Below are 27,840 nucleotides of genomic sequence, written 5' to 3'. Positions count from 1 at the left end.
TAGATGGGAGGCTATCACAAGAATCCAAATGTAAGGTAACAATGGATAGAACTGATAGGGCAATGGGAAAGGACCAAAGTAATAGATATGAGAACTTTTAAAAATTGTGATTTAATTTTTTTAATTTATTTATTTTTGCGGTAAGCGGGCCTCTCACTGTTGTGGCCTCTCCCGTTGCGGAGCACAGGCTCCGGACGCTCAGGCTCAGCGGCCATGGCTCACGGGCCCAGCCGCTCCGCGGCATGTGGGATCTTCCCGGACCAGGGCACGAACCCGCGTCCCCTGCATCGGCAGGCGGACTCTCAACCACTGTGCCACCAGGGAAGCCCGAAAAATTGTTATTTTATATTGAAGCATAGTTAACAATGTTGTGTTAGTTTCAGGTGTACAGCAAAGTGATTCAGTTAAACATACACATGTATCTATTCTTTTTCAAATTCTCTTCCCACTTAGATTATTACAGAGTATTGAGCAGCGTTCCCTGTGTTATACAGTAGGTCCTTGTTGGTTATCTATTTTAAATATAGCAGTGTGTACGTGTCCATCCCAAACTCCTAATTTATCCCTCCTTCCCCACTCTTCCCCCCCGGTAACCATAAGTTCATTCTCTAAGTCTGTGAGTCTGTTTCTGTTTTGTAAACAGGTTCGTTTGTATTATTATTATTTTTTAGATTCCACATATAAATAATATCATATAATGTTTGGGTTTTGATATGAGAAAATTTTGAAGGACCAACTATCAGTATTTAGGGACAAATAAATACTGGTATTTATTGGATAAAGGAGAGGAAGCAAACTGAATCAAAGTCTCTAGGTTTTGAGCTAAATTACAGAGCTTGTGACGCAATATCACAATGTACCTCTAGCACAATTTTCTTTAAACTACGACACACAGCTATTTATACATTCCTAAAATTTCACATCTCATGTTTCCCATAATGCATTGATACCCTATTTTATCTATTTTGTAACTTTGAACTTTAAGTTGACTTTATTCATCAATTCATTCAGCAAATACTTCTTGGAAAACTTTCTCTTATCAGGTACTGTGCTAGGCACTGGAATACAAGCAAAGATCATCAAAATCCTCACCACTGAGGATTTCTCAGTCTTCAGTACTTGAGGGTAAAGGTGGCAAACGTACAAATTATAATGTTCCATGATCTGCTTTAAAATGAAAGTGTGCACATACTTGCCAAAGTACTTCCGTGAACGGAAAGGTTGGGAAAGCATCGTATTAAATGAGAGGACTCTACAGACTGTGTCATCTTCCCTTTTCGTAGGTCCAATGCCGTACCCGTGGAAGAAATAAAGAAAACTGCAAAGATACAATTCTTCTTTCGTCCATTCTTAGCGGACCCAAAGGTACCGGTGGTGATTTCTGTGGCCTTCCTGGTGATGTACGTGACCGCCTCAGCGGAAATGCCACCATTGCACTTATTGTCCAGATCAACCACTCTCTCCACACCCCCATGTACTTTTTCCTGGCTAACGTGGCAGTTCTGGAAATCTCCTATACATCTTCCATCGCCCCACTGGCCTTGGCAAACCTTCTTTCAATGGGCAAAACTCCTGTTTCTATGACTGGAGGTGGCAAAATGTTTTTCTCTGTCTTCTTGGGTGGGGTTGATTGTGTCCTGCTTGCAGTCATGGCTTATGACCAGTTTATAGCAATCTGCTACCCTCTACGATACACCCTCATCCTGAGCTGGCCCTTGTGTGTGGAGTTGATGGTAGGATCCCTGGTACTGGGGTTCCTGCTGTCGTTACCACGGACCGTTTTAATCTTCCGTCTCCCATTCTGCAACAACAGCGAAATCTACCACTTCCATGGCGACATGCCTGCCGCCATGCGCCTGGCTTGTGCAGACACGCACGTTCACCAAACTGCTCTGTGTATCATCAGCTTCATCGTCCTAAGCATTCCCCTCTCAGTGATCTCCATGTCCTACGTCTTCATCGTGGTAGCCATTGTACAGATCCAGTCAGCAGAAGGGCACCAGCGAGCCCTCCCCACCTGCTCCTCTCACATCTTAGTGGTCCTCCTGCAGTATGGCTGCACCAGCTTTATATACTTGTCCCCCAGTTCCAGCTACTCTCCTGAGATGGACTGGGTGGTGTCTGTGGCCTACACTTTTATCACTCCCATTTTAAACCCCTTGATCTATAGTATGAGGAACAAGGAATTGAAAGATGCCCTAAGGAGGGCACTAAGCGAGTTCTAGGTCGGATGGTTCTACGACTTATTTAAATCAGGACACTTCTGAGAATGAAATGGGATGCGATTAATAATTATGCTGGGGCTTCCCTGGTGGCGCAGTGGTTGAGAATCCGCCTGCCGATGCAGGAGACACGGGTTCGTGCCCCGGTCCGGGAAGGTCCCACGTGCCGCGGAGCGACTAAGCCCGTGAGCCATGGCCGCTGAGCCTGCGCGTCCGGAGCCTGTGCTCCGCAATGGGAGAGGCCACAACAGTGAGAGGCCCGCATACCGCAAAAAAATAAATAAATAAATAAATAAAAATAATAATAATAATAATAATTATGCTGGGATGATATACCTGAGCCAGGACTGTCCTCAGCAAACTGAGACATAGTATTCTAGAAGAATAACGAAGGCACCGGAGGAAATGGATACTACTAATGGAAATAAAGCTTTATCACATAGGGCAACATGACGTCCTGGGCATGGATGGAGGAGCTTCAGCATTTATTTATTGGACATCTACTGCGTACTAGGTACTTTATGTGGGTTACCTCACTCAGCCTATAATAAGTATCATTGTCTTCATTTTTAGAAAAGAAAACTAGAGTAGCTAACAAAAGACATATCCAGGATGAGAACACAAGTATTCGGAAACCTAAAGACTAAGCTGTCTTCACACAATGACGCTCCCCTTGTTCTAAGCTCGCTCTGCCAGTGAGAATATACGTTACCTCGTGCAAGTTTCTCCGTCTCTCTGGGCTTCAGTTTCCTTATTTCTGAAGTGGCAGAGATGTGTTCCTTCCAAGGTCATAACATTATGTTCTAAATATTGGCCCAGCAGACCCTGAACGGGAAAAAAAAAAAAAAAAAAGAGGCTTTGCAGTTAGCCAAAGGAAGGAGGAATTTTTTTTTACATTTCCTGTTTTGTTAACCAAAATGAAAACTCATGATTCTGTTCCTAAAGTTCATAAGAGCACCCCAGTAAAAAAAAAAAAAAAAAAAAAGCATAGTAATAATGGAGGAAATGTTATTTAATTTAATAAGTGAAAATATAGGAGAGGAAGAAAGTGGGCATCATTGGATTTGGATTCCTTGAGGATCTCTTCTGTCTCAGAGAGTGTTCCAGACTCTGCTTGAGCTTCCAAGGAGAGAGATCATTAACTTGTAAGACACTCCATTCCTCTCTGGAAAACTCCAGTTATTAAAGTACCTTATCTTGAGCTAAAGTCTATCTACACACAACTTCCTCCCACTGATCCTGTTATTCCCCTCGAACAGCTCTCTTCTACATGACAGCTCTTCACATGTATCAGGACCGATTGTGCATCTTCTATAAGTCTTCAGTCCTCTTTTCTCTAGAGCAAGTACTCCAGCAACTTTTCCTCCAGGAGATTACTTTTTTTTTTGAGTTTTTGAATTTTATTTATTTTTTTATACAGCAGTTTCTTATTAGTTATCTATTTTACACATATTAGTGTCTACATGTCAGTCCCAATCTCCCAGTTCATCCCCCCACCCCCACCCCTCCCACCACTTCCCCCCCTCGGTGTCCATACGTTTGTTCTCTGCATCTGTGTCTCTATTTCTGCCCTGCAAACCGGTTCATCCGTACCATTTTCCAGGAGATTATATTTGAACCCCTTCATCATACAAGTCACCTTCTAGATTTTCCCTAGCTCCATATTCTTCTACGAATTTTCAGAAATGAACAAAATACACTGGGGATATTTTGTCCTGGGGAGCTGCTACTTTTACCTGTGAACTATACTGCTATTAATTCATCTTGATCATTGTAGTCTCATAAATATGGTATCAAATACAGTTATCATATGGCTTTCAATGCTGCCTGACCATAATTCATTTTGCTAACGTACATGGAGGGCTTTTCATTTCACACTGATATATTGTGTTCTTATTAGTTTTGGCCAAGTGACTAAACTGACAAGTCCTCTTCAGGATTTATTTTATTCATCATAATTTTGTGTCATGGTCAAAATTGCAATCACATTTCATTTCCTTTGCCTAAGTCATTAACAAATATCGAAAATAGGACAGGATGAATGCAGCATCTATGGTCGTCCTCCTCTTTGAGAACTGCTGTCCAACCAGATAGAAACCTGCTCAGTTAACACCATCTGCGGTACTGTCACAACTATGAGCCCCACCCCCATCGACCCCATCATCCTGTACCCATGTTTTTAGGTGAGCCCTGTGTCACCCATGGACATGTGACTTGCTCTGTTGCAGGCAGAGGCTTTACCCTCACCCTTTGGTGCCTGTCCTCTCTTGCTGCCCTGAGACTGACATGTGAAGAAACCAGGCCTAGAATGACACCTTGTAGAACACAAATTGGATGTCAGGTTGAGGCTCCCTGGACGAATCCCAGTCAATCCACCAGCTGACTGCAGCCACATTAGTGACCCCAGTAGGACCAGCAGGAGAACTGCCCAGTTGAGCTAGAGGCCAGAATGCTGACCCACAGAAACCTGGGCAAATAAAATGATTGACATTTTAAGTCCTTAGGTTTGGAGTGGTTTCTTTTGCAGCAAAAAATAGCCAATTCGCCATCCAATCTATAATAAACCATCTCGCCAAGAAGGACATCATAGGAAGCATATCAGATCCTTTCATACAATCAAAATACACTGTAGCACTTATATAAACAGAACCATTTAGAAGCCTTATGTTTAAAGTGAGGTGCATTTGTCATAATTTGTCTTCAGTAACTTCCTATGGGCTCTTAGTCATCACCAGGTTTTTCAAAGGCTTACAGGTTCTCTGCCCAATCATGCACTTCCAGAATTTTTACTGGAGATTGGCATTGAGATAGCTATTTTATTGTTTGGAAACCCACTAGTAAAATAAGTCAGAAAGAGAAAGACAAATATTATATGTTATCACTTACACATGGAATATAAAAGATAAAACAAAGTAGTGAATATATCAAAAAAGAAACAGACTCACAGATATAGAGAACAAACTAGTGGTTACCAGTGGGAACAGGGAAGAAGGAGGGGCAAGATACGAGTAGGGGATTAGGAGGTACAGACTGCTATGTATAAATTAAATAAGCTACGAGGATATATTGTACAGCACAGGGAATATAGCCAATATCTTATAACAACTAGAGTATAATCTATAAAACTTGTGACTCACAACGTTGTACACCTTACACTTAAATAATATTGCAAATCAACTATATCTCAATTTTTTTTAATTAAAGGAAAAAAGAGAAATGAGCGCTCCTTTTGCAGCACATAGACTAAAATTGGAATGACACTGAGAAGATTAGCATGGTCTTTGTGCAAGGATCCCACGCATTTGTGAAGTGTTCTATATTTTTAAAAACAAAAAAGCAAACTCATAGATACAGAGACCACATGGGTGGTTGTCAGAGGTGGGTGGGGCGGGGGGAGAGGAGGCAAAATGGGTGAAGGGAGGGGTCAAAAGCCACAAAATTCCAGTTACAAAAATAAATAAGTCCTAGGGATGTACTGTACAGCATGGTGAGAATAGTTAAGAATACTGAATTGTACATTCACAAGTTGCTAAGAGAGTAGAACTTAAAAGTTCTCATCATGAGAAAAAGAAATTTGTAACTATGTGTGGTGACAGATTATTAACTAGACTTGTTGTGATGATCATTTTGCAATATATACAAATATTGAATCATTATGTCTTATACCTGAAACGAATACAATATGTCGATTATATCTCTATAAAAAATAAAGAAAGTTAAAAATAAAAGAAATGTGCATGATAGCAATTTGGACAGCAGATAACCAGCTAGGCTGTGTGTGTGCACGTGTGTGTGTGTTAATTATGAATTACAAACTTGAATATTCTCCACGTGTTTGACCTGTATGGGACAATTTTCTGATCTGTATTTTGCCAGTCCAATTAGACAGCCTACCTACCCAGGGGTATGGTACTAGATGGTCTCTGACTTTTGCAGTCGATGTACAACTTGTGGAGGCAACCTGACCTGTACATAATCTATTCCAACTCACCATCTGGTGAGTGTTCACAAACTTCAGAATCGAAAAGGATTTAGACTTCCTAGACTCCCTAACAACTTAGGATGTTATTTAATTTCCGCCGCTCAGATGTAATCCCTCAAGACATGAATTAAGACTGAGTAACCTGGAGAAAGAAGTGCCCTGAGCATGAGGCTTCCATTTTTGCTGCTGGGAGTCTAGCAGATGAGGGGTGGCTCTGGAGCCAAAAATTCCATCAATGGGGACTCCTTGATTACCCAGACTCTTTCAGATAAATGTCATGTTTCCTCTGGGTGTCCAGTCCTGTGCTATAAAGTCTTTCCTAGAGTCCCAGCCTACAGCCTGCTTCTCCATCCCTTTCAATGATTTGGTAAGCACACATCTCACTACATCCAATCTTTTCTGTTTAAAATACAGAGGATTGTTAAAACCTAAACAGTATACCTCCACGCTTTCCTAGTAGATATCTTGTAAGGATATGTATTTTCTATTGAGCTATTTAGCCCAGCAACGTGTCCTCTAAAAAGGCTTTCCTGACCACGCTTCCCAGGCCAGAATCAAGTGACCACACTCTCCCACATACTCCCTCTGTCCCTTGAGTATATAGAACTCCATCACAGCATCTGTAACACTGCAGTGCTCCTGTACGCTCTGACCTCTTTGGAGAGAGTAACTATTTCTGTCAGCTTGGTGTCTAGAGATGTCAAAAACATCAAATTAGGCCATTAATCATTAATTCACAGTCATTCTTTCAGGGCCAGCTCATCTCCACCGTAAAGCCTTACCTGACTCTTATTGTCCCTCTGTCCTCAACTATGATAACATCACTTCCAAGGGACAGTCTCACATTGGACTTCATTATTAGGGAAACATTCCTGGCCTGTGTGTTTTATCTCCCAAGTCAGATGCTGACCTCATTGATTCCAGAGACCCTGCCTAATACATCTTCAAATATCTCATAAATTTGCCACAGTGAATGGGTGACACTCAAAAAAAAACATCATCTGGAGAAGTACAGGTTAAACAACCTAATGGAAGAAACTGGAGACACCAATCAAAGCACAGAAATACTCCAAACACTAACACAGACTACATAAAATACTGTCTTTCTTAGTTATCCACCACTGCTCTTCATTAAACATGTAGGAAGGGCTCCCCTGGTGGCGCAGTGGTTGAGAGTCCGCCTGCCGATGCAGGGGACACGGGTTCGTGCCCCGGTCCGGGAAGATCCCACGTGCCGCGGAGCGACTGGGCCCATGGGCATGGCCGCTGCGCCTGCGCGTCCGGAGCCTGTGCTCCGCAACGGGAGAGGCCACAACAGTGAGAAGCCCGCGTACAGCAAAAAAAAAAAAAAAAAACATGTAGGAAGATGCACTATGCTCAGGGTCTAACATCCAACTCTTCTTTTGTGACTGTCTTTCAAGATTCCCAGCCTCTTTGTCACCCTTGCTATCAGTGATCCCAGGATGGGGAAAGCCCCCAGCTCTGCACAGAAAGAGACTTTCTTTATCCTTAGTAGCTAGGTGCTTGTGGTTCAGTGACAACCTTCTGATAGAGAAAGTCTGAGTCTCCTAGAAGTAACTTCCTAGCAATGTACATTACCAACCTATTTACACATCTTCCAAGATGAAACTCCAGGCAATATCATGTTATTCACACTTCACGGATGCTTGGGGATATTACTGTTTTGATTATTGATAGAATGGAACTAGGGAAGGAAGGAAGTAATGAAGGAAGGGAGGGAGGAAGAAAAGAAAGAGAGAAAGAAAGGTGGGAGAGAGGGAGGGAGGGAAGATGAAATAGAACCCAGGTCAAAGGCACTTCCTCTACTACCTCTCTTTAGAAAAAGCATAAAGTATATTCTATTCATAATGTAATGTAATGAGTTAGTTCTGCTCCAGTTGCAATGATCCTCTGAGTCTTTGTTACAACAATCAATAATTCCTTCCTTCAGGGCTTCCCTGGTGGCGCAGTGGTTGAGAGTCCGCCTGCCGATGCAGGGGACACGGGTTCGTGCCCCGATCCGGGAAGATCCCACATGCCGCGGAGCGGCTGGGCCCGTGAGCCATGGCCGCTGGGCCTGCGCGTCTGCTCTGCAACGCGAGAAACCACAGCAGTGAGAGGCCCGCGTACCGCAAAAAAAAAATAATAATAATAATTCATTCCTTCATTCATTCAATGGGCATTTACTGAGTATCTACTTTGTGTGGCAACCTGGAACATACTGGGAATGCAGCAGTGAATGAACAGAGAAAATCTTTGCTCTCATGGAGTTTACAGTCTAATGGGAGAGACATAGAGTAAACAAAGTAATTACATTTCAAGATGGAATCTCTGTAAAGCGTTGCTCAGTTGAATTAAGGTGAAGGATTACATAAGATGCTATTAAAAGGAGTTGGGTTTTTGAGCATAAGCCACGTGTTCTCCTTGTCTGGCCCTGCAATAAACCTTTCTCTGCTCAAAAAAAACAAAGAAAAAGAAAAGATACTATTAAGAAACAGGCCAATATGTGATGCTTCATTGTGAGTTCTGAGAGGAAGCAGTGGCTCTAAATTTTAACCAGGATCCCCTGGTACATAGAGAAGTAAGGAAATGAAAGATGCAATGAAAACAGTCTTTGCCTACTGTACATTTTTGTGTCAATTTGCTAGTAAATTAAATTCTGGTGTTAAAACAACAGAAAAGATAATTATAGACTGTGATAATTGCCATAAAGGCAATCAACATGGTAACACAATAGGAAATAAATGTGAGGAATATCTATTTTAGATAAGAATGAGTATGTACTACACACTGTACTCAGTTTCCCCTATTGTTAACATGACTAAAGTACATTTGTCATAACTAATTAACCGATATTGACAGATTCTTATGAACTAAAGTTCTTACTTTATTCAGATTACTTTATTTTTAACCTAATATCCTTTTTCCGTTCAAGGATCCCATCCAGGATACCACATAACATTCAGCTGTCATGTCTCTTTAGGTTCTTCTTGGCTGTGAGTTTCTTAGACTTTCCTTGTTTGTTTGTTTGTTTGTTGCGTTACGCGGGCCTCTCACTGTTGTGGCCTCTCCCGTTGCGGAGCACAGGCTCCGGACGCGCAGGCTCAGCGGCCACGGCTCACGGGCCCAGCCGCTCCGTGGCATGTGGGATCTTCCCGGACCGGGGCACGAACCCGCGTCCCCTGCATCGGCAGGCGGATTCTCACCAGGGAAGCCCTAGCATGTTTTTAATGTACCTGTAGTCATACATTATCCTCTTTCACTCGAAGTTATATTCATTTCCTATGTCATTACAGACCTATTGTAGACATAGTTTTTTGATAACTAAGATTCTATCATGTTCTTAAGAAATTATTTGTTCAAGGGATTATGGCTAATGCTTTTTTAAAAAAATTACTTCTTAGAGATAGACCCTAAAGTATGGTATCTAGGAGTGAAAACAGCCCAACTAGGGGAGTGAATGGACATATAAATGAAAGGAGGGAAGGCAGGAGTTGATGACTGCTGAAGCTGAGTGACGGGCACCCAGGGATTCATTGAACTCTTCTTGTCACGTGGGTATTTTGACATTACCCACAACAAAAAGTTTTTTTTAAAGAAAACACCTCACCATGTTGCAGGGAAAAGTGGGGGCATCAGAGGATGGTAATGTCCCAGGTCTCAGGCGAGTCGTGGGACAGCCACCAAGTGTGGATTCTTGGCTTTGCACAGGAAAGAATTCAAGAGCGAGCCACAGTAAAGTGAAAGCAGGTTTATTTAGAGAGATGTAGACTCCACAGACAGAATGTGGTCCATCTCAGAATGTGAGAGCGGCCCTGGGAGAAACACACTCCCCAGACACAGTGTGGGCCATTTCAGAAGGTGAGAGGCCCCGAAATATGGTGTAGTTGGTTTTTATGGGCTAGGCAATTTCATAGGCTAATGACTGGAAGGAGATTATTCCAGCTATTTGGGGGAAGGGGTGGAGATTTCCAGGAACTGAGTCACCACCCACTTTTTGGCCTTTTATGGTCGACCTGGGAACTGTCATGATACCCGTGGGTGTGTCATTTAGCATATGCTGATGTATTACAATGAGCGTATAATGAGGCTCAAGGTCTAGTGGAAGTCGACTTGTCTGCCATCTTGGACCTAGTTGGGTCCAACCAGTTTATGTTTTGTCCTCAATGGCCATGTCATCCTTTTAAGGACTGTGCCCTGCCCCCTTTCTGTCTCAAGCATGGGATTGTAAGTGTGTTGTAGATTTAGATTGTCGTTCTCAATTCATTACTCTCTCCCTCTGCCACGTAACCTGGCTGTACCCTAGACGAGGCAGAGTAAATTGGCAGGCTCCATCGACCTCGGTCTTGGTCACGGACTCTCTCTGACCAATGGAATGTTAGCACACATGATGGAGCACAGATTTCAGACAGGCTTGCTTGATTTGACTAATCCCCTTACCTTCCTGTATCACAATGAGAAGACCATGCCCCAGGAAGCATGACCCTTCCGTTTGGTCCCCAAACAAGACATGTGCAGAAGACCTAAACACAATCTGAAGCCTGAAGCCAAGTCTATCCAACCTTCATCCTGAAGCAGAGCTGCCCAAGCTGGCACACAATCAACTGCACAATTTTTTTAAGTAGATAAATAAATTCATGGTTATAAGTCACTAGGTTTGGGATTGGTTTGCTATACAACATCTTTGCAGCAATAGCTGATTAACACAGAGTCAAACCATTCTCCCCAAACTAAACATTTTAGGTATTTCCAGTTTTTTAATAATACAAATAGTGGACATGTTTTCATACATAAAACTGCTCCACTTTTTCTGATCATTAAGTTCAGATATGCTGTTATGATGCTGTTTACGTGGGTAGGTTGAGAAAGTTTTATTTGTGGATATTTTTCTAAAAAGGACAATTATGAAAAGAATTAGAACAAACTCATGCTTTGTTTCTTAATGTCAGAAAGATTGTAAATATAATTTTGTTTTCTTTCTTGACATTCAAAAAGATTCTTTCCTCTTTCTCATGGAACTTGCTAAAACTAGCTCATCTGTAATCTTTCTCAAGTTCTGTCTTTCTTCCCAAATTCCGAGAACAAAAAAAGTATACAGGCCTGACTGTGTAGTAGTAGCATCCAATGTTGATGTGGGTGGGCTTCATTGCAAATAAAAGAGCCCTTTAGTTTGATTTTCTAGAGATTGATCGATCTTAATGGATATATTTCATATGTTCAGTTTACAAAATCTCAATGGATATATGTCATATGTTCAGTTTACAAAAACTGGAACGGAATCAGTGAATCCCACCTAGATCCATTTTTCACCTGGAAAATTCAGGAATATGTGGCTAACTGCTAAACGGGCCAAAAGGTATTATAGTATCTATGGGCAATGGAACCCAGTGTCCAATGTTGCAACAACTTGTGAATAATTCTTTGGAGAGAAACTCTGTGACCTCCTCTGAGTCATCACTCTGCTGAGAACTCTAATTGTTCTCAAGAAAATTCCAACTATGTTTTGTTACTGTATCTACAATAAGGAGGGAGTAGAGTAGGGAGAGGGGAAGGAGATGAGGGAAGGGAAAGAGCAAGAGGGAGGGGAAGGAGATAAAGAGGAGTTGTTTCTGGACGTCAGGGAAATTATATATATTCTTTCAATACTTAATACAATAGTTGCTAGAGAAGAAGGAGAAGGAAGAGAATGAGGAGTGAAGATGGGGGTGGAGAGGAGGAGGAGATGAAGGAAAAAAAAGGCAAAGTTGAAGAAGGAGCTGTTCCTGGAGGTTAGACTTAGGGTTAGGGACCAAACTGTGCGTGTGCGTGTGTGTAATATCGATCACATAATTGCTAGACAAAAATGTTAAATCACAGAGGAGTCTGTCTGGCTTCTCACTTATTCCAATTAATAATATGCACCTTGGGCTTCCCTGGTGGCGCAGCGGTTGAGAGTCCGCCTGCCGATGCGGGGGACACGGGTTCGTGCCCCGGTCCGGGAGGATCCCACGTGCCGCGGAGCGGCTGGGCCCGTGAGCCATGGCCGCTGCGCCTGCGCGTCCGGAGCCTGTGCTCCGCAACGGGAGAGGCCACAACAGAGAGAGGCCCGCGTACCGCAAAAAAGACAATAAAAATAAATAATAAGGATAATAATAATAATATGCACCTGGAACCAAGTTGGTTCCTCTTCAATGCTACTTTCCAACAGCAGTCCTCAAAGTGCAGTTCCCGAGGCCAGGAGCATCCACATCACCTGGAAACCTGTTATTACAAATGCAGATTCTCAGGCCCTACCTCGGACCTTCTTAATCAGAAACTGGAGAAGGTGGGGTCCAGCAACCTGAGTTTTCACAAGCCTTCCATGTGATTCTGATACATAATAAAGTTTACGATCCACTGCTCTAGAAAGTGGCCCAGCTGGGACATGATCAACATGCACAGCTAACCCCCAATTTTTACCATCTGTTCTCCATCCTCATTCTCTTCTGGGAGACTAGGGTTGGCATGGTTACTACCACCACAAGTCTCGGTAATTTCTCCGGTTATTAGAGTCAAAGTATGGGAAATTCTCTTACCACCACTACCCCTTTACATCGTGGCTTCAACGTCAGTTCCATTTTCAGCAATAAGTGATATTTCAAAACGAAAATGTGATATTCAGATACACTCCGCACGTGTTCCACCCAGTGGCCAATCTGGCACCTGAAAAGCGATTTATCTGTGAGTTCAGTTCTCAAAGTCTTTAGTATGCTGTTTGGAATCATTTCCGCTAGTATGTGGCTCAGGGGTGAGCCCAGGAGTTCATAAACAGCCTCATCAGGTCATTTTCCTAAGTTCCTCCCTCTCCAAAATCTCCTTGGTACTTTCCAGATCCCTAAGGTTCTCCTACTTGGGTCAGAAAGCTGAGGCTTTATTTAACCCTATGCTGAAGGGAGTTTCCCTTGACAGCACCCAAGTCTGAGTCCAAGCAGCAGGAAGATGGGAGAGAAGAAATCGACAGGGGCTCACCTACCTTCTAGGACAACAGGTCCTTTGCTCGGAGAAGAAAGTACTCTCCCTCGGAGTTTTAGGTGCCTTTGGTTCTCACCGCTGCCACTGTCACCGCCAGCAGGTCCCTTCTCACTCTTCAAGTCTGCACCAGATGGTTTCTCTTGGAGCCCTGTCTATCCTTGTCAAAACCCACTTCTGGGTTTCAGGCTGCCTTGAGTCCAGGCCAAGGAATACTGGAGAGGGAACAAAATGCAGTAAACCAGCCACCAGTTGAGTAGTACTTAATCCTGGTCTTTTCCCCCAAACTGCCTGCAGCTACTTGCTTTTCAGAGTCTCCAAATGGCTGCTCCTTGCTTTTTGTCCAAGTTTTATAGCCGTGTTCAGTGGGAGGGACAGGGTAGATGATGCTTTTACTTTATTTTGCCCAGAACCAGAACCAATCTAGATAGTCCTTTTTTATTGAACTAAAAGCTATCTCTCCGTAATTTCTTATTTTTAGTTTTTGTTTTACATCCTGGGGGTCTCACAAAATAAAGCTTACTTTTCTTCCGCCCCCCGCAAATCCCTATATCTTCAAGCTTCCTCTTCTCAAGGCTAAAATTAAAAGTGTAATGGTTTTATAAAACTTAGATTCCTTATTTTAGGGTAAATAAAGTCAAACCACAGATAGACTTGGTAGGTACAACTTGCGGGGTATCCAACTTCATTTGCTTTTTTGATCTCCATTTGAAATTCAGAAGTGGACATTGCACAAAGTTTCTTTTCTATCGTAAGATATATCAGGATTAGCAGAACTCCTGCATCTGGAGATAACCTTTGTCCCCCATCACCCGGCCACCGCAAATCTGCTTCTTATTTTGGTTTCAAGATGAACCCCAAGAACATCCACTGTGGTCTCAGTCTTACTCCACATAAGTTCTGCAGCAGCTCTGGTCTCTGGGTCCTGGTCTTCTGGAGAAAAAGACAGTTTGCATTCTTTATGGATTTTGGCAACTCTCTATTGACCTTATATTGACTTTTCTCTCTATTGAAAGTTTCAATGGCTCTGAGCTCGAGAAAATCCAGTTCAGAACCCTGATTTGTTCAATTTGCCTGAAACATACGTACTAACCGGTTTCTTTTTTTAAAGTTGTTCTAATTTTTACAGTAATTTGACATGTTCATCTTTGGCTCTTCTACAGCATCTACACCTAACCTGCCTAGGTTTTCTGTTGTTTCTTATGCTCTCATTAACTGATGCCATTTTCCCATGAAGTTTTACTTCTTTTAAAATCTCTCCTCTCACTAAGAGCTGTCCCCAATTTTTTCTGTTTCAAAGTTCTGCTCCTTTGGGGGACAGTTCCTCTAGGTTCCTGTTTGTCTCCACTTCTCAGGTCAATTGCATACTTAAACGCTCATATATCATCTAGCCCAAAGAAGAAACTCAAAACAAATATTTGTTGAACAAAAGTCTACTGTGAGTCTCATGAATGATCAAGGCTTTCCAGTCTAAAGTAGTTGTTCCCATATCATTAGACCTTCTTTGATGTCTCATTATTTACATGCCCACGAAGATTGATTTACATTAACTCAACAAATATCCATTAACTACATGTGTAGAATTTTTTTAAAAAAAGCTCACCATTGTGTTTGACTTTAATCAGACATGTAGACTAATAATTTTTAAGTACATATTACCTATAATATGAGACGGAATGCCATAAGAAAGGTTTATATAAGTTTAAAGAAAAGCCTGTTCCTGATTATGCTATTAGGAATGACTTCATGCAGAAAATACCTCTTTAAGAATGTTAGGATAGGTTGGAGTTTGACAGGAAGTGACCATGGGGTATGTTCTAGTGGGGTGGAATGAGATGAACAAAGGCATGGAGGTGGGAAAGAATAGGACCAACGGAGGAAATAGCTTGATTAGCATGCAGAGCAAAATTGGAATTCTACTGGGAAATCTAATGGAATTTAAGACACAAGAAAAGAATTTATAAAGCGTCTTGAATGGCAAGTAGGGATTTTGTTTTTAAACAATAGGATAACAGTGAGCCACAAAGCAGAAAAATAACGTAAACAATTAATATGTAATGCATGAGTCAGAATATGGAGAGATTTTATAATTGGATAATAAAAGGTACTATTTACTGGGGACTTACATATAATAGACATTGTACTGGATGCATCGAGTTTTTTTTCTTCTTTGTCTGCCAAAAAGAGCATACTCCAGATAAAAATAATTTGAGTGGATGCAATACATGACAACTGTACAAATTTGAATGGAATATATAATAGATTGAAATAGAAGATCCTCTACAAGTAGACAACATAGCAAAACTCTTTTTGATACCATTGAACTTTTATATCCACCAGGAGCTATAACAACTATTTTTCAATTCCAACAAAATCCTGGAAACTACTGAAGACACATTTACCAAACATAAATTCAGAGCTATTGTCAAATACATAATAGAAAATGTGAGTTTGCTGCCATGTTTCTAAAAACACAGTAAAGGCAATATTCAATGCTCTTTAGAAAACTGCTGATGATCTACATAAAAATACAGTTTGCAGAATGCAAGCCAAAGATATACCTTAGAAAATATCTACTTTTAAATGTACTTTTCCAAGTAATAATTTGACATAATATTTTATGTATATTAATCTTTTAGGCAATATGCGGCAGGCACTAAAATTCATTATACATAATGCTCTTGGAAGCAATTGAAAGGACAAAATAAGTTCTTTCAAAACAAACAAACCGGTCTTCCCTGGTGGCGCAGCGGTTGAGAGTCCGCCTGCCGATGCAGGGGACGCGGGTTCGTGCCCCGGTCCGGGAAGATTCCCACATGCCTCGGAGCGGCTGGGCCCGTGAGCCATGGCCGCTGAGCCTGCGCGTCCGGAGCCTGTGCTCCGCAACGGGAGAAGCCACAACACTGAGAGGCCCGCGTACCGCAAAAAAAAGCGCTACTAAACAGTGACTAATAAAGGCTTTTTGCTTTTCCTGCTTTGAATTTCTAAGGGCTATCAATCACTGTTGGAGATGTAAATTTATTTGTGGACTGTGAAACACTTTTAGCGACCAGGCTCTGAAGGCGGATTGCCTCACTCCAACTAAATCAGAGCAAGATGCAAAACTGCTGAAGAGGTGCTTTGCTTTAACAGAAATTCCTGAAGGTGAGCCTGACTTCTGAGCTGGAGCATCAGTGACAAGGTGTGTGCCACAGCCTGGCACTTGTTTGTGAGCAGGAATCTAGGGACATCTGAGAGATCGGTCCCAAAGATCCCTGGAGGAGTTGTAAAGGCTTGAGGACTGAGGGAAATCGTTAGAAATCATGCTTGGATTAGAAAATAGGTGCCTTCTTCTAGAGGAAGGTAAGTTCTCAGCCAAACCCAGCATCTCTTGTAGCTGCCTTTTATGGTGTCAGATTCCTTACCTGTGTGCTTAAGATCCAACCATGAAGATACAGATTATAGTAAAGATACAGATTATACCATTCAGAGTTCTTTATAACAAAATGATCCTAATTATTCCTTAGAATAATAAAATTTATGTCTTTCTCTGGTTTATGTAATATTTTCAAAAATCTGGAAGACTGGCAGCACCACAGAAGTTTGACCTAAGTTTTTTTTTTTTTAATTTACTTATTTTTGGCTGCGTTGGGTCTTTGTTGCTGTGCGCGGGCTTTTTCTAGTTGTGTCGAGCAGGGGCTACTCTTTGTTGTGGGCTTCTCATTGCGGTGGCTTCTCTTGTTGCAGAGCACAAGCTCTAGGTGCACGGGCTTCAGTAGTTATGGCACTCGGGCTCAGTAGTTGTGGCTCGCAAGTCCCAGAGTGCAGGCTCAGTAGATGTGGCGCACGGGCTTAGTTGCTCTGCGGCGTGTGGGATCTTCCCGGAACAGGGATCATACCTGTGTCCCATGCACTGGCAGGCAGATTCTTAACCACTGAAGCACCAGGGAAGCCCTGATCTAGGTTTTGACTTTCTATCCAGATCATCAGATTTATGGACCTGCCATTTATCATGGGACCCTGTTCTCACAATTTAGTGCAAGTGAAGATAGACAAAGGGAATCAAAAAAGTTTAACTGTGCATCGAGCAATTTCCAGTTTGGGTTCAGAGCAGAAAAACATCTGATAACTTCAAAATGAAGAGAGCTGAGAGGTTATGCATCTAGTCACAAGAATGGCAATGATTATTTTGTGGATAAACAGGCTAACTCCTTAAGATCCCATTAGGTAACACAGATCTGTGTGGTCCTAAAGAATCAGGTGGAAATTCTTGTGGCTCTGGCTCCAAGATTTGAGATGTTGTAGAGAAGTTCCCTACTATTTTTTGCTTCTTATGGATCAAAATAAGACCCTATATTGGACTAGTCTTTACAAGAACCTCAAAATCTCTCAGACTATGCTATATGTTCTCTCTCTCTCCCTAGCATATAGAAGTAAGAAATCATTCATTTATTCATTCATATGTGTATTCATTCTTACATTGTCTCCTATATTCTGGTATTAGGTGCTAGGTGTACAATGGTATGCACAAGATATGAGAGCCACGAGCCCCTCCTTCTTGGAAAATGTGAAATAAGGGAAAATATAACATAAACAGTCTAAGTCATCAATTACAGTAATTAAATTCCAGAAATGTAAAGATACAGTGGAAACTCCTGACAGTTAGGAATCTTTTTATGGTCGCTGGCTTCTTTCATGAGACTAGAATGTACTGGTTCAAACTGGAGTAATAACAATGTCACTCCAACATACTTATACTTTGTCCTGTGCAGATAATCAGGTGCAGGAAGACATGTTATTATACATAGAGAACTGAAAGCAGGAAAGCATGATCATCAGCGTTTCTATACACTATTATATCAGAATAACTCATGTTGTCTATGGCAAAACTCACACAGGGCCACTAGTACAGCTTTTGAAAAATCAATTATGATAATAATAGCTAGCCTCTTATGACAACACCAGGCACTGTACAAATCAGTTTATAGTCATTCCTTCATTTCTTTACAACAACTTTATGGGGTAGATGTTAATTATTTGTACTTTGAAGATGAAGAAACTGAAGTGCACAGAGATAAGGTTGTCAAGGTCACACAGCTGGTAAATAGCAGAGCCAGGTGACGGCCCCAGGTCTGCTTGACTCCAGGACTCAAATTCTTAACCCTACTAGACTTTACTGCCAAGTTTGTGGACCAGTCGGTATAACCGTGTTTTCAAGAACCAGAGATTGGCACTTTGATTGTAACCAATCAATGCTGTGGTTACAGCTGTGTGCCTGTAACCACAGCTTTGATTCTGAGCATATCTGAACCCCTTATAGGCTAAGCCAAGTCTCACCCATGTAATTTTTTTTCTTTTTTCTTTTTTTTTTTGACTGCATGGGGTCTTCGTTGCTGTGCGTGGGCTTTCTCTAGTTGCGGCGAGCGGGGGCTACTCTTCGTTGCGGAGCGCAGGCTTCTCATTGCGGTGGCTTCTTTTGTTGCGGAGCACGGGCTCTCGGCGCGCAGGCTCCGTAGTTGTGGCTCACGTGCTCTAGAGCGCAGGCTCAGTAGTTGTGGCGCACGGGCTTAGTTGCTCCGCGGCATGTGGGATCTTCCTGGCCCAGGGATTGAAACTGTGTCCCCTGAATCGTCAGGTGGATTCTTAACCACCGCGCCACCAGGGAAGCCCACCCATGTAATTTTTATTTGAATCAGTAGTATTTTTAGAGTAGCCCCAACCATAGACATCTTGCAGATTCAGGGAATTAGCTAGAAATTCTGGGTGGAATTCTATTTATTTTTTCCTCTAGTATCATTAAGGTCATGCTTCCGTGTATATGAGAGCCATGCCCTGGGAAAAGCCATTTGCCAGTTTGTCCTGCATTCCCTGGGAGTTTTCAATAAGATCACAGATGGTTCATGGTCCTGTGACAAAAATCAAGCCCAGATTTATGTAATCATTGCTACTTACAAGGTACATCTAAATGCTAGCCTCTCTTCCACCTTTAAATCCCTGCAAGATAATGAGTCAAGTTAATTACACTTCCTGTACCACAGCCAGAAGATGGAGGTATTAATAGCTATCCTCCTACCTGCTGAACATTTTAACAAAATTAAATAAGCTAGTGGAACATAAATATGTTGACAAAGTATAAAGTGGTCTTTGACAAATTGTCACTGAGTTGCTGGGAGACATCTAGTCACTCACCGAGGTTTACGCCAGGTTTACTGTGTCACTCTCTCCTCCCAAATGCACAGTGCTATAAAGTGTTGCCTCTTTCCAGGGCCTGAAAAAGAAGCTGAATTGATTCTGGCAAATAAGATCAGGTAAGGTGCTAGTGACCAATACAACGGTATCATATCTGACCCTCTTAATGTACACCCCACCCCCAGCCATCTTAGCTCACATTCTTATTTTAGCTGGGTAAATTTTCTTTTTACCAGGGAAAAAAAATTAATTTTATGAATGAGAGTCTTTACAAGGCCTTTAGAATCCTACCCCTCAGGTAAATGTCTAAACTTCCTTCCTGGGTTTACCTGGTGGCGCAGTGGTTGAGAATCCGCCTGCCGATGCAGGGGACACAGGTTCGAGCCCCGGTCCGGGAAGATCCCACGTGCCGCGGAGCGGTTGGGCCCGTGAGCCATGGCCGCCAGGCCTGCGCGTCCGGAGCCTGTGCTCCGCAACGGGAGAGGCCACAGTGGTGAGAGGTCCACGTATCACAAAAATAAATAAATAAATAAAATAAACTTCCTTCCTGTGAGAATGACCCTGACCCAGGTCCAAGCAGTAATGAACAAGCACGTGAGAGTTTGGATGAGAGGTTATGGGATGATTTCTGAGTGGGAGGAAGGGGTTACCTGTGTGACAAAGCACCTGAAACGAGACCCTTGTTGTTTTATTTTTTATTTTTTTTGCGGTATGCGGGCCTCTCACTGTTGTGGCCTCTCCCGTTGCGGAGCACAGGCTCCGGACGCACAGGCTCAGCGGCCATGGCTCACGGGCTTAGTTGCTCCGCGGCATGTGGGATCTTCCCGGACCAGGGCACGAACCCGTGTCTCCTGCATCGGCAGGCCGATTCTCAACCACTGCGCCACCAGGGAAGCCCCCTTGTTGTTTTAAATTCTCTAGTTTCCCTCTGAGCGTCTATTCTAGCCTAATCTACTCCCAGTAGCCTAGAAAATGCCGTACATTCAGTGTTCAGTCCCTTTTTGCAGTGCAGCCCAGAGCACAGCAGTGCCCAGACCAGAAATGCACATCAGCCTATCTCCTTCAAGCAGAGATTCAGGGAGATGGAGAGAGCAGATATTTTCCTCATACAGGAAAACAGTTGGAGCTTTGAGCACTAATAAATTATTTAAAGTCAAACTAATGAGTGCTAATAAGATGGGCACATTTTTTAGTGACCATATTTTCTAAACACAAAGGAATTAAGCTGTAGCGGGCTTGTAAAAGGAAGGTTTTCCATCCAGGGACACTAGGTCACACTTTACAAGACCGTGTGCTCTGCCTAAATAAAAACCTACCCAGGCCGTGAAAAACACATGAATTACTCATGCATTCGACAAACATTTGTTCGTCACCATAGTAGGCATTAGAGGGGGAGAAGCAAGATACAGTCCTTATCCTGCAGCAGATTATATATCTAGGAGAAATAAGACATATAAAACAAATTATCAGAAAAATAGAATGAGTTTGTTTTAGAAAGGTGTACAAGACATTGTACTTGATTTACCACCTAGAAGAATGTGGGCGGTGTCCAATTGTGATAGGGAGAAGAATTTTTAGAAACTCCCCAAAGCTAGAAGTCTATATCAGTGCTGTTTCCAAAACTGCTGTACTTTGCTTGACTCTTGGTTAGAAGCATAAAGAAGGTTTATAAAAGCTATGGGAGTGTTACGCCTATAGTTAAGGGCCAATGTACTAGAAGGCTCAGAGCCTTCTCTGCAGCCACAAAACAATAATGAAGTCATCACGCTCAGTGCTGCTGAATTGGCACAAGCTGACCTCTTTTTCTCTCTAGGAAAATAATCCTTCAGAGAAAACCGAAGCATCTTTTATACGGGACAATATGACCCTGATGTATATTATAGGTCTTGGAATCAAGCTCATTACGACCTTATATTTGATGGCTAGTACATCAATGCTAGGCAACGTATATGTGTAGAGGCTCAGGGGTTTTAACTCAGCTTGTTCTTGCAAAACAAAAATGAAGTCAAAATCCTGAGCTCAGTTGCCACGTGGGGCAAATTTACGTGGCTCTTATTCATAGTGGTAGACTTTATAGTCAACCTCAGCCAACTCTCTTGAAAATGTGAGCTGACCGACACGAGCAAAGATAGAGAGTGGCCTGCCCAGCATAAACTCACCTTCAAAATTATTAAAGCTTTTTGAACTTCCCTGGTGGCGTAGTGGTTAAGAACCCACCTGCCAGTGCAGGGGATACGGGTTAGATCCCTGGTCCAGAAGATCCCACACGCTGTGGAGCAACTAGCTCTGTGCACCACAACGACCGAGCCTGTGCTCTAGAGCCCGTGAGCCACAACTACTGAAGCCCATGCACCTAGAGCCCATGCTCCGCAACGAGAGAAGCCACCGCAGTGAGAAGCCCGCGCACCGCAATGAAGAGCAGCCCCCGCTCGCCGCAACTAGAGAAAGCCCGTGTGCAGTGACAAAGACCCAACGCAGCCAAAAATAAATAAATAAATTTTTTAAAAATTATTAAAGCTTTAGGATAAATTAGGAGTTTGGGGTTAAAATATACACACTATTATATATAAAATAGATGACCAACAAGGACTTACTGTACAGCACAGGGAACTATACTCAATATCTTATAATAACCTACAATATAATGGAAGAGAATGTAAAAGAAGAATATATAGATATAGAGAGATGTATATAGAGATTTATCTATATATATATGATCACTTTGCTGTATACCTAACACAACCCTGAAAATCAACTATATTTCAATAAACTTTTTAAAAAATTATTAAAGCTTTAGGTGCTGAAACAGTATCATCACCGACATCCTAAAGCATACAGCACTTTCTTTCCTAATATATTTCTTTATTTTGTCCTAGAAAACCCAATGTGCCACTTTTACGGGGCATGAAAACCAAACCATAGAGATCCAGTTCCACTTTCACCCATTTTCACCCATCCTGGAGGTGCAAGTGTTAATTTCTGTGGCTTTCTTGCTAATATATATTGGGAGTCTCATTGGTAACACCACCATCTTTCTCACTGTCTGAGCGGAGCATTTGCTCCACACACCCGTGTATTTCTTTCTGGCCAATCTGGCAGTTCTGGAGACCCTTTTACTCTTCCACTGTTGCCACGCTGGCTTTGGTCAGCTTCCTGACCTTGGGGAGAAGACTCATCTCTTTCACTGGCTGTGGCACACAGATGTTCTTCTTTGTCTTTCTGGGCAGTGCTGACTGCATCCTCTTGGGGATGAAGGCTTATGATCGGTTTGTAGCTATCCGGGATCCCCTCTGTTTGTTACACCTCCCTCCTGAGACGGCAGCTGTGCACGCAGCTGGCTATGGGAGCCCTGGTCCTTGGTTTCGTTCCCGCCTTACAACTGACAATTCTGATTTCCCTTCTGCCATTTTGTGGCCACAATGGAATCACTCACTTCTCCTGTGATGCATTCCCGATCTTGCGGTTGGTATGTGGAGATACTCGAATGCAAGAAGCCATGATCTTGTCAGTGTCATCATCCTTACCATTTCCTTGTCCCTGATCTCCATCTCATACATCTTCATCGTGGCTGCCATCCTGAAGATCCACTCAGCAGAGGCACGGCACAAGACCTTCTCCACCTGCTCTTCTCATCTGACCGTGGTTCTCCTCCAATACAGCTGCTGCAGCCTTATCTATTTAAGACCCAGCTCCAGCTACAGCCCAGAAATGGCCCGGGTGGTGTCTGTTGTCTACATCTTTGTCACCCCTGTCTTGAATCCCTTGATCTACAGTATAAGAAACATTTGAATCCCTTGATCTACAGTATAAGAAACAAGGAGCTGAAAGATGCACTGAATAAGGTAATGAAGAGACATTTACTGAAGTAGGAAACGTGGGAGTTTCTGGGCTCATGTAAATGGCAGGAAATAATTCTTCAGAAAATGATAAACTCAGGGATTAGATGACATAAACATTTGGGGAACAGGATTTACTACTTACTTTCCTTTACTACTAGGAAATAGAGTGGTTCCTGTATCTAGCTCCCAAGTATAGTGTGAGCTCCTGAAAGTAAGATAGTATCACTTAAAATAAGAGTGAGTAGGGGAGTTCCCTGGCGGTCCAGTGGTTAGGACTCAGTGCTTTCACTGCTGAGGGGCCAGGTTCCATCTAAGGTCCCGCAAGCCACGTGGTGCGGCTAAAAATAATAATAAGAGAGAGTAAACTCTTGATGGGCAGGTATTTCTTCTGTTTTGTTCATTGATCCATCCCCAGTGCCGAAAACAGTGCCTAGCTAAACACTCAATATATATTTATTGAATTAATACATTCATTCAAGTGATGGCAAAAAATGTCTCTATTTCTTTGTATCTCCCCACAATGTTATTCAGAGATTTGCATATACTGGGTATTCAATAAATATTTGTGGAGTAACTAAAAGAGATTCCCTCTAAGAGCAATAATGATTCTTCAAGTTTCCACTCATAAACTCTTATTTTTCTCCTCTCTATTGACTGAGTCTTGGGAAATGTTTTATTGTGAGACCAATCAGTGTTGAGAAGTTGTAAAAATATAATACATAAATATCTGGTATGTATTGTAATTTTTAAAAGTGTAAATGGTGACTTTAAAATTAGAAACAATATCTTCATTCCACTTTCTTCTCATTACAAATGGGAAATTTCAAGAAGGGGATGAAGGGACCAATGGTTGTTCGGGAGAACTGATATGAGACCTTCCTTCCTCCATTCTTGCCAATCTGCCTTCTTACAGTTCTACTTTTTAAATAACATTTTTCCATTTTTAAATATAGTGACATCTATTTTAGAAAAACTGGAAAACATAAAAGTAGACAGAAAAAAAATTAAAAATCATTTCTAACCCCACCAATTAAAACAAACCTCAGGTAATATTTGGGTACTTTATACATTACATACATTACATTATGAGGAGCTTTTATACCCTGCTTCATTCTCTAACTTGTAACACAAACATCTGCCATGCTGAAGTAGCCTTCTAAAACATGGCTCTCATAACATATCTATTTATTTTTATTGGCATTTAGATGGCTACTAATTCTTCACTATCTAAGTATCACTGTGATAAACAGCCTTATATTGTGCATAATAAATTGTGTGTAACTCTGATTACTTCCTCAAGGTTAAAATATTTTTCTCTCTTTTTTTTTTTTTTTTTTTTTTTTTTTGGCGGTATGCGGCCCTCTCACTGTTGTGGCCTCTCCCGTTGCGGAGCACAGGCTCCGGACCTGCAGGCCTGGCGGCCATGGCTCACGGGCTTAGTTGCTCCGCGGCATGTGGGATCTTCCCGGACCAGGGCACAAACCCGTGTCCCCTGCATCGGCAGGCGGATTCTCAACCACTGCGCCACCAGGGAAGCCCAAGGTTAAAATATTTTAACCCCCTACTTACACATCACCAAATTGCATTCCAGAAAGACTACTGATTTGTACTTCCACAGACTATTCACAAAAGTACTGGCCTTATAATTTTATGGTCAACGCTGAACTGGTTTCCTTCCTTCCTTCCTTCCTTCCTTCCCTCTCTTCTTTCCTCCTTCCCTCCTTCCCTCTTTCCTTCTCTTTCTTTTTTTCTTTCTCTCTTATTATTTGTCAACTTGATGGTTTTACAATAGTAACTATCTAGTTTACATTTGTTTATGAATTGATCTTTTTATACATGTATAGCCATTTAAATTTTTGTGAGCTTTTCTAAGATTCTTAAAGAATTTTAAGATTTATTTTTAAGTCTTTGTATTCTATGTCAACTTTATCATATGTGTGGAAAATATTTCAAAATTTTGTTAATGCTTATATATATACATAGATTTATTATTATGGAGTTCAGTACTCAAATTTTGCTTTGTGATTTTTCCATTTTTATAGTAAATAAATCCTGAAATTGTACAAATGTTCACTCATATTTTGTTCTTGCTGCCTTTTGTTCAAAATTTCACATGGAACTTATTTATTATTCCGTTGTGTGCTGTGTATTTATTCTGCTTTACACCGTGCATTCACTTTTCTCCCCCAAATAAGTAACCAGTTGCTTTAGCATAATTTTCAGACCCTTTTATCCACAGAATTGAGATGCCATCTTTATCACATACTAAAGGCCTGTTTATGCTAAGTTCTTGGCTGTTTACTCTGTTCCATAAATCAGTCACTATATTCCTGCACCAATATCACCTTATTTGCAACACTGGTATTTTATAATCATTTACATCATAATATTAGAATCTGTTTATCTTTCCAGAAAAGTACCATGGTTAAAAGGTCTGGAGTTTGCCTTCACCTAGGCTGTGGTGATTTTAAAATATATCCATAAATTCATAATGTATCTCCCTTTACAAGGTGGGGCTTAATCCCGTTCCCTTTGAGTGTGGGCTGTACTCAGTAACTTATCTCTAGCAAATAGAATGTGGCAGAAATGATGACATATGACTTCTGAGGCTGGGTCATAAAAGATATTGTGGCTGCAGCCTTGCCCTCAGATTACTCACTCTAGGAGGAGCTGCCATGTCCTGAGGACAATCAGGAAGCCCCATAGAGATGAACATCCACGTGGCAAGGAACCACAGCTTCCTATGAACAGCCAGGGAGGAACTGATGCCTTTTGCCAACAGCCATGTAAGTGAACAATCTTGGGCCCAGATCCTCCAGCCCCAGTGAAGCTTCAGATGACTGGAGCCCCGGCCAACACTTTGACTGCAACTTCCTGAAACATTCTGAGCCAGAGCCACCCAGCTAAGCTGCTCCCAGACTCGTGACCCGCAAAAGCTCTGTGAGATGGTAAATGATTTTTGTTTTAAGCCGCTACATTTGGGGGTAATTTTTATTCAGCAATACATAACTAACACAACATGTTAGTGAACATAGCCCCCATTGTCTTGGGAGTGATCGGAATGAACACAGCAGCCACTGACAAGTTGAATTTTAGGAGGATTTTACGTGCACTTTGCCTACATTCCACCGTGGAAATCAGGGCATGTCCTTACCAGAGATTTAATAAGCCACCAAATTACAAAGATTTCCCAAGCCTCCTCCAATTCTAGCCCATCCTCATACACCATTATAATAAACACAGGTAGTGGTCATGGTGGTGATGACTTCTTAAGGGGAGAAAAATATTTACCTTGTGAGATTTGACTTTTGTTTCCAGAGGTTTCTGAGCCTTTCTTATCCTAAAAGCCTTATCTCCTATTCCTTAGCCCTTGTGACAGACTGTATTTTCCAAAACGACCTTGACGTCATATTCCTTCCCACATGTTCTCCTCACATTATGATGTTGACACTCTTCCCATCCAGAGGTGAGGTCCATCTTTCTTTCCCTCGAATCTGGATGGGCCTATAATTAGAGCAGAAGTGATGCTTTGTGACTTTCTAGGCTAGGTCATAAAAGGGAGACACCCAACTGACCCTTCTGGGACACTTGCTCTTGGAACCCAGCCACCATGCTGTGAAGAAAGTAAGAAACCACATAGAAAGCCCACATGTAAGTGTTCTGGCTGAAAACCCCACTGGGGTCCCAGCTGGCAGCTAGCACCAACTGCCAGATAGTGAGTGAAACGTCAAATGATTCCAGCACCCAAACGTTGAGTCACCCCCAGCCTTCAAGCAGTACCATCTGATGCCACCTGGAACAGAGATGAGCTGCTCTCATTATGTCCTAGCCAAACTGCAGATTCAAGAGCAAAATGAATCATTATTGTTGTTTTAACCCACTAAATCTGGAATGGTTTGCTATACACATTATATAATCCCAAGTTCACCATCAAAGTCCTAAATCTCTTGTGTTTTATGTTATAAATATCCTAACTCACTTAATAGGGAAGAAACAAAAGAAAAACATAATGCAGGCATCACCTCGATCAAAATTTTCCTGTCCTCAATGTCAGCGAATAGGTAAGGGAAGCAAGTGTGCCTGAGTGCTTAAGCACCCTTGTAATGTCATCAGGCTTCTACATGATTGTTAATAGAATACCTCCAGACTTTCAGTAGTGTTCATGGACTACTGACAAATTTTCAGACTTTACTGAACAAGCCTCTCTTCCTTTTGTGAGTTTTGCCCCAGGAAACAGATACAGCCAAGGTCCCTCCAGTACAACAGGCTCATGGAACCATCTGAATCTCTCTTTGCTTCTCCCAATTGCCCCAGAAAAAGGCCAGAAACTAGAAGCTAACCTATCCTCTCTCACTTAGGTGTGAGCAAATATGGGAGTCTGACTAATGCCAGAAACATAGTACCATTAAGCCTTAGGCATAGGGAATGCCAAGGTATTGGACAGAGAGTTAGGCAGTAGGAGCTGATTAAGCTTTCATAGGATTTCCTTCCTTACTCCTGATCCTTCCCATCCTCATTCCGTTAGCACCAGCTATTGCCAGTAAAATGGGCAAAGATGTATTTTGAATGGGATGCTGCCATCCAATCCTGTTCTGATGATTCTACAGCAATTACAAGAAATCAAGGTAAGGAGATATACTAA

General features: G+C 42.0%; 1 protein-coding gene, 1 long non-coding RNA gene, 1 other non-coding gene and 1 pseudogene across 4 annotated transcripts in view; 3 read left to right on the top strand and 1 right to left on the bottom strand.

Annotated features, from left to right (window-relative positions):
- The window catches only part of LOC136794465 (uncharacterized), a 64,553-nt gene that overhangs the window by 21,317 nt on the left and 15,396 nt on the right, over positions 1-27,840 (bottom strand). For both annotated transcript variants that reach the window (XR_010841255.1, XR_010841254.1), the window contains exons 2-3: positions 13,196-13,406; positions 2,935-3,047 (exon numbers count right to left, since the gene is read on the bottom strand). This is a non-coding gene — a long non-coding RNA (uncharacterized lncRNA). The remainder of the gene's footprint in view (positions 1-2,934; positions 3,048-13,195; positions 13,407-27,840) is intronic.
- On the top strand, positions 4-2,225 carry OR10V1 (olfactory receptor family 10 subfamily V member 1). The gene is given in 3 exon segments (XM_067039366.1): positions 4-35; positions 1,284-1,405; positions 1,408-2,225. Coding segments are annotated over 3 exon segments (972 nt in total).
- On the top strand, positions 5,443-5,546 carry LOC131760721 (U6 spliceosomal RNA). The gene has a single exon (XR_009336818.1). It is a non-coding gene; the product is annotated as a U6 spliceosomal RNA (small nuclear RNA).
- LOC131759718 (olfactory receptor 10V1-like) lies at positions 19,915-23,228 on the top strand (annotated as a pseudogene).

Source organism: Kogia breviceps, chromosome 7 (genome assembly GCF_026419965.1).
Source record: "Kogia breviceps isolate mKogBre1 chromosome 7, mKogBre1 haplotype 1, whole genome shotgun sequence".
NCBI classification, from domain to species: Eukaryota; Metazoa; Chordata; class Mammalia; order Artiodactyla; family Physeteridae; genus Kogia; species Kogia breviceps.
Note: the sequence above shows the minus strand (reverse complement) of the source record. Positions and strands in the feature narration are given on the sequence as shown.